This window comes from Galeopterus variegatus, unplaced genomic scaffold, assembly GCF_000696425.1.
Source record: "Galeopterus variegatus unplaced genomic scaffold, G_variegatus-3.0.2 Scaffold1953, whole genome shotgun sequence".
In the NCBI taxonomy this organism is placed as follows: Eukaryota; Metazoa; Chordata; class Mammalia; order Dermoptera; family Cynocephalidae; genus Galeopterus; species Galeopterus variegatus.
In genome coordinates this window covers 189,261-196,220 of record NW_007728064.1, presented here as the reverse complement: position 1 = coordinate 196,220, position 6,960 = coordinate 189,261, and the positions used below count along the sequence as shown (strand labels likewise).

General features: G+C 48.5%; 1 protein-coding gene across 3 annotated transcripts in view; it reads left to right on the top strand.

The window, feature by feature from the left end:
* The window catches only part of WBP1L (WW domain binding protein 1-like), a 63,255-nt gene extending 59,929 nt beyond the window's left edge, over nucleotides 1–3,326 (top strand). For all 3 annotated transcript variants that reach the window (XM_008579750.1, XM_008579751.1, XM_008579749.1), the window contains 2 exons: nucleotides 1,280–2,196; nucleotides 2,335–3,326. In XM_008579750.1, coding sequence (XP_008577972.1) covers nucleotides 1,280–2,019 — 740 coding nt within the window. In that variant the 3' untranslated portion in view covers nucleotides 2,020–2,196; nucleotides 2,335–3,326. The remainder of the gene's footprint in view (nucleotides 1–1,279; nucleotides 2,197–2,334) is intronic.
* Nucleotides 3,327–6,960: the final 3,634 nt, after the last annotated feature.

Here is a 6,960-nt window from a genome sequence, read left to right as displayed (position 1 = left end):
CTGCACTGTGCACGACAGGGCAGGCAAACCACCATGTTCATGGGGGTCCTCGTTGGCAGTATACAGTCTGGGCCCTGGGTCTGTGCACCTGAGCTCCTGAGGGTGGCTTTTGGTGTACGTACTGAAATAAAATGGCAGCGCTGAGTAATTGTGGGATCCGAACCCTCGGCGGGAGCGCCACCGCGCTTCTCAAGCGGCGCACTATAGCAGTGCGCCACCGGGCCGGCCCAGATTTTTTTTTTTTTAAGGAAGGTAGTGAATCAAGATTTGGAGTTCAATGGCCTGAATTCTTCCCAGTTTGCTTAATGCCATGTTATAGGCCTGAGCAGGCTGCCTTGAAAGAGGCAGGTGTGGGGGTAGCATTGGGACTTCCTGAGAACCAAAAAACTTGGTGACTCACTGAAGAGCACTCCCTGGCCTTCCCTGGGTTTCCTTGCACATGACCTCTCAAATGGTCAATGGAGACCCAACTGTGCAGCCTGTCCAAAACCATTCTGCAGTGTCTTCTATGAAATAAAATGGTCACAATTCTTTGAATTCCACATTTAGAAGGGTTAAGTGCTTAGCACAGTGCCTGGCATATAGTAAGTGCACAGTAAATGCTAGTAATTATTGTTCCTCAGGGCATTCCACACATTCAAAAGATAACTCACCTGGCATGTTGTTAATAAGCCTTGCATGACAGAGGATCCTCACCCTTTGCTTGTAACCAGCCACTCTTGATCAAAGTCAAAGTGAAGCTCAGTTTGTCTTTCTAGGCCACTCTCATGAGTGAGAGAAACAACACAGATTGCTAACCTCCCAGAAAAAGACCCTCTTCATGATACATCTGGAAGGGTGGGAGAAGGAAAAAAATGGTCAAGAAGTCATAGTTATAATCTCTCAGGCCTATGGGACTTAGATGGAAGACACAGTCTGAGCGAGAAACATGAGACTTGCGTGCATGTGGAAATAGGTCCATTCCAGACAAATTATTTCTTGGCTATCCACCACATTTGCTTAACCCTCTGCCTTGACTCCTGATGGGAAGTCCTTGCCTGTGAAGCAGATTTAGGGGCTCTCAGATGTCAAGAAGCTAGATTAGGTCACTCCTAAACTGTCCCCCTTTCTCTGCAACATTGCTCACAGCCCTCTCCCCTGCCAATAACTAAGAGCTATAGCTGTCACTTGGTAGTATGCTGAGGTGGAAGAGATAGTGCGTAGGTTTAGTGTGAGCTTTGTAATCCTTCCTAGAACAATTCCAGTGCAGTAATTTCTCCTCCCTACCTCCCCATTTTAGGGTTTTTGCCAAACTATTTACTACCTCCTTATGAGGAAGTGGTGAACCGACCTCCAACTCCTCCCCCACCATACAGTGCCTTCCAGCTACAGCAGCAGCAGTTGCCTCCACAGTGTGGCCCTGCAAGTGGCAGCCCCCTGGGTGCTGATCCCACCAGGGGCTCCCAGGGGGTGCAGAGCAGCCCCTTGTCTGGGCCCAGCAGAAGCAGCACGAGACCCCCGAGCATCACCGACCCTGAGCCCTCCGATGTGCCAGCCAACCGAGCAGCCACCAAAGCCCCTGGAATGGAGCCCAGTGGCTCTGTGGCCAGCCCGGCAGAGCTGGACCAAGGGGCCTTCCTGGACAAGGATTCTGAATGTAAGGAGGAGCTGCTGAAAGATTACAGCTCTGAGCACGGCAGCACACCCCCTGACAGCAAAGACAAGACGCCTGGGAGACATCGCCGCTTCACAGGTGACTCGGGCATCGAGGTGTGTGTGTGCAACCGGGGCCACCATGACGATGACCTCAAAGAGTTCAACACGCTCATCGACGATGTTCTGGATGGACCCCTGGACTTCTGTGACAGCTGCCATGTGCAGCCTCCTGGCGATGAGGAGGAAGGCCTCTGCCAGCCCTCCGAGGAGCAGGCTCAAGAGCCTGGGCACGCCCACCTAATACAGCCACCCGCATGCCTACTGCTGAACACCATCAACGAGCAGGACTCTCCAAACTCTCAGAGCAGCAGCTCCTCCAGCTAGAAAAGGCCCTGCCTGCACCCAAGAACTCAGCAAAGCAACCAGGGTAGGGGAGAACCACGAGAAAAGCATTAAGTGACTTTCAAAGAAAGTGGTACAGCCACTTTTTTTGTTGTTTGTTTTGTTTTTTCTTTTTTCCTCCTCCCCTGCATTTTCCTGCATCACTAGGTACAGTTTGAGGTATAGAGGGGAGAACCACGAGAAAAGCATTAAGTGACTTTCAAAGAAAGTGGTACAGCCACTTTTTTTTTTGTTTGTTTTGTTTTTTCTTTTTTCCTCCTCCCCTGCATTTTCCTGCATCACTAGGTACAGTTTGAGGTATAGATGCCTCTCCCCTGACAAAACCACAGTGTTGTGGTGGGCTGAGAAGTTGGTTCTGTGACTCATTCCTTGTACCCCACTCACAATCCCTTTTTTCCCCTTTTCAGATCATATCTCATCTACCTGTTTGGTTCAGAGAGATGTGTGTTTTAAATGCCCCAGGGAAGGGGGCTGGACTTGCCCTGAGATGATTCTTGGTGATGGAGTGGATTTATGCTCTGGTTTTTGTTTAAGAAAACTTTGCTTTGTCTCAGTCCAGGAGAGGCAGGCATCTTGGCCCTGGGTGAAGGAAGCCCACAGAGGCCCAGAGATTGTCACCTGTGGCTGCCAGCATCCTTAGAGCTGGAATTGGGCTGACCCTGTGGGAGGATGACAGTGGATGACCCTATGGTAGGTTGGTAGGGGGCTTGTGGATCTCTTCAATTCCATGTGACAAGCTTGGTGCACCACTGTGCATCCTTGAGGGCTGCTGTCCAGCAGGCTCTGGCTGGCTGCAGACTGGTTCAGGTATGGAAAATTATACTTCCTTCTCTTTGGTTTTTCTTTTAAAAACAACAAAAGCCAGCTGAAAACAAGAACCTTACCAGTGGGTAGACAAGAATTCTCTTCTGGAAAAGGGAAATTTATGGCTCTTTCCCAAATTGGCCTTCAAAGGGCCTGACTGGAGTTGAGCCAGAAGGAGGTAATTTGTGTGAAGGCTTGGGTGGGGGCTATCTTGGGAATTTCTGTGAGCCAGAGGCCCCAAGCCATGGTGGTGGATAGAGGTGCAGCTTTCTGCATCTTTGCCCTTTGGTCTGTGCCCACAGGTGACCAATATCCTCCTTCCACTCAAGCGCACACTCTGTGGGCCTTAATGTCTCACTATCCATATGAACAAACAGACTGAGAAAGCCGTGGGTCCTGAGAAAGGGCAGCCCCAATACCTGGCTCTCACACAGTATTTTCTCTTGGAATCTGAATAAATTTTTTTTTGTTGTTGTTGTTTTAAACTGACCACTTGGAAGAAATACCTTGGTTATCTGTGGTTTTCAAGCCCTGTCCCTACTCCCACCCTTTTTGAGTGGGGTGACTAATTTTTGTTTGGTGTATGTAAGGAGTCTAAGTGGCCCCTTTGGATCCAGGTAGGAGGGTAAAGGCAGCCGTCCAGAAGGCCTGCAGGATTCTTATTACCATTGTTTGGCTTCAGATAACCAGTTGAGCTTTGATAGGAATAATCTGAATGGAGGAAGCAAACAGCTGAAACTAACATTCCCCATCCAGCCATGTTCATATAAGAGTTTGGTTCTTGCCCCACTCTTGAATGAAGATTTTCAGACTAGGCATTGACGTTTTGGTAAGAAAGGAGAAAAAAAAAAAAAAAAAATATATATATATATGTTATATATGTATATATATATATATATATATATATATATATACACACACACACACACACACACGTATATCCAAAACCAGACAAATCCAAGGCTATGAGGTGAACGAGTGTCTGCGTTTGGATTCCACAAAACCAAAATCCATGTCGAACAAAGTGAAGTTCATACATAATGACTTTTCGGATGTCCTGTGTGTGTCTGTCCATTGTGTGTGAACCCCAAGCCCTGTTTTCCTGTGAAGATACTTTGAATGGCAGCCATTCTGCTCGCGTTAACCACATGTCTGCAGCAAAATATGGCCCTCTCAAGGTAATTTATTTTACGCATTTACTGTTTACTGAACAAATGTCTGACTGTGGACTCGGGTGTATTCAGCAGCAGCATCGACGGCAGCTCCCTGTGCTTGCCTGAGATACTGTGCTCGAAGTAGAGATTTTACTCTGCTCCTCACTGCGATTTGCACATTGCTCCGTGGATACTCAGAGGCCTGTGTTGTGTTCCCTGTAAATGGAAACATGCTCTGAACCTGTCTGCCTCCCTCAGCTGCTCCTGGACCTCGGTATCAGCTTCCGGGGGGGGTGTCCACAACCACTTGGGACAGAAGACCATGGTGTAATTTCAGATAGAAGCTTGATTGGCTCTTCAGTGACAAGCTTGGACTAGCTGTGGCCTAGACGTGGGCTGTGCCCAGATTTGCCAGGAGGCTTTGGTGGACACCACAAGGCCACAGGGCTCACCTCCCTTTACCGAGTTACAACAGGTGTGAGCAAGCTGGTATGTGGCCAGAGTGGCTGGGGTGCAGCAGCCCTTGGATGCCTTTCCTTCCGCCTTTTTTTTTTTTATAATCCCAAACCACTCAGTGAAATGTCTCGAAGTTCTACCAGAATGAATCCTTCAGTTAACTGATCAAATGAATAAATTCCCGCTCTCTCAAGTTTCTTTCCCCAGTTAGAGTGGGGAACTGGTCTGACCATTAACTGTTGGATTCACTGCAGCGTCCTACCCTAAAGGCATGAGAAGAAGACAATGCAACCTGCTGAGCTGGCCTTGATTCCAGAGTCACCTTCTGGCCCCTGCCGCAGGAGGCTACCCGTCTCTCTTCTCTCGGAGAGGGATAGAAATAATTGGAGGAATAGGTAGGGGGCCAGGGAGATTTGACTGAGTCTGGTTTTCCAGGTGAATGAGAAGGAAGGGCTTGGTCGAGGGCATGGTGCTACAGTCAGAAGATTTGCAAATGCTAACACATTCCTGTGTGAGGCACATCACCATTTGTCAGTTATTGTGCATATGTGTATTTTAAGCAATAAGATTCAGCTGGTCAGACTTTTCTGGGCAGTCTTGGTGACACATTTCCTGTGCTGTGATTGTTCTGAAGACAGAGTGGCTCTAACCACTGTGAGAAGCCCAAATAAAAATCAGTCCCCAAAATTCTGCTCTTTTTTCTTGCAGCACTTTGTTCCTTTTTCCTCTTTGACTTTGGGGAATCACACCTCAAGATCAAACCACAAGCACTTTTCCCTTCTCCACGCAGTCTGAGAGGTGTGGCATAGCATTTGATGACAGGGTCCTGGGCCAAACAGAAACCACAGGGCCAGGGCAGGCTGGATAATGCTGCTGAGTCCACACTTTGTCCTGAGGAATTTTCCCCCAAACCCTCTCTCTGTCAAGGGTATGTTTCTCATGTTTGGAGTACTTTGTAAAGTCTCACAAGCAGGTTAAAATCAGACCTAAAAAAGCAGAAACTAAGTTTTGTCCGATACCCCATGGCTAAAACATTTCAAAGGAAGCAAGCATTCCAAGAGGTCTCTTTTGTTGATATGATAGAAATGGTGGTGGTGGTGGGGGGGGGGGGCTACTTGGCCTTTGAATTTAATACACAAGATATTTATGGAGTTGCCCACCTTGTGCCCAACACTGTGCTGAGTGCTAAGGACAATGTGAAAGAAATGTATAAGACAAGGCCCTGCCCTTATAGTTAGGAAGACAAAATATACCCATGTGAGGTAGTTAACAATAGAAGGTAGGTTGAGATAAAGTGAGCAGCACAGACTCAGAGACTCAGGGAGTAGTGGGGGATAGTTTGATGTCTTTGAATGCCAGGCAGAAAGTCACAGAACTGATTTTTAGGTAGTTGGGGAGCCACCATTGTGCCAACATCTGTCACTGTGGGCCAACGATTTTTTCCTAAGACAATGAGAGTTCCTTAGTTCATTTAACCCTCTGTTTAAGACCATCCTCAGACCTTTGAGTCAGGTGTAAGTCCCTACTCAAAGACCATGGGAAGGCACGAGCTGCTGCCTCTGCCCAGAAAGGAGGGCACCCGTACCCAGAGCAAGACTTCTCTGGGCCACCTGCAGGTGAGCAAAACAAGGGGTTCCTGACTCCCCAGGTTGAGTGCTCACTAATGGACTGGGGCACTGGGGGTGCTGGCAGTGAATGTTGACCTCTCTAGGTCCTGGCCTCACCTAGCAGTCAGCTCTTGTTCCTTAGAGTCTGGTGTTAGCCAGCCATGTCCCCACCCCTGTCTTTGACCCTGGGCCAGAGGACACTGTCCTGGCCCCTCAGTGACTCTAGTGGGATGGTTGCTACCTGGTTCCTTCCAAACTGTGGGGCTCCTCTTGGCAACCCCAGTGGAGCTGTACTAGCATCTACGGACAGTTCTGTTCTAAAACCACAGGAAAGAACTAGGGGAGGTACATCACTCCTGCCTTCTTTAAACTAATGTCTGAGTAGCACAAAAACAAAATGGAACAACTCCTATGGGCTCTTTGCCAGAGGCTGTTTATGTACCCTTGATGCCCAGGTCTGTAGGGCCCTCTTATTGTACCCCAGGCTCCTGGATCACTGAGTTCCTCATTTCTCTAATGATGGGTGGGGGTTGGTTGTCTCTATTGCTCCAAGTGACCAAGTTCAGGTAGAGACAGGACCCATGCCCTAAAGCACAAAAGAGAATAGTTTTGATGAACAAGAATTTCAAGAAACTCCCCATTCTCCAGATTCCTCTGTTTCAAGCCAGGGGGCAAAAGCCAGGGTTTGACGCAGGAGAAGGAGGAGAAAGTGGGTTTGGCTGACTGTTGGCCAGCTGCTGCTTGCTGAACCTGCTGGGAAGAGCTGTGGGTCTTGGGAGGTGTCTGAGTTCCAGCCTGAGGGTATGTGACTGGCCTTACTTAAGAGCTGAGCCTTTATCGAGCACCTGCCATGTGCTAGGCATTGGGATTGCAAAGATGTCTCAAACTTGGCTCCTCTACAG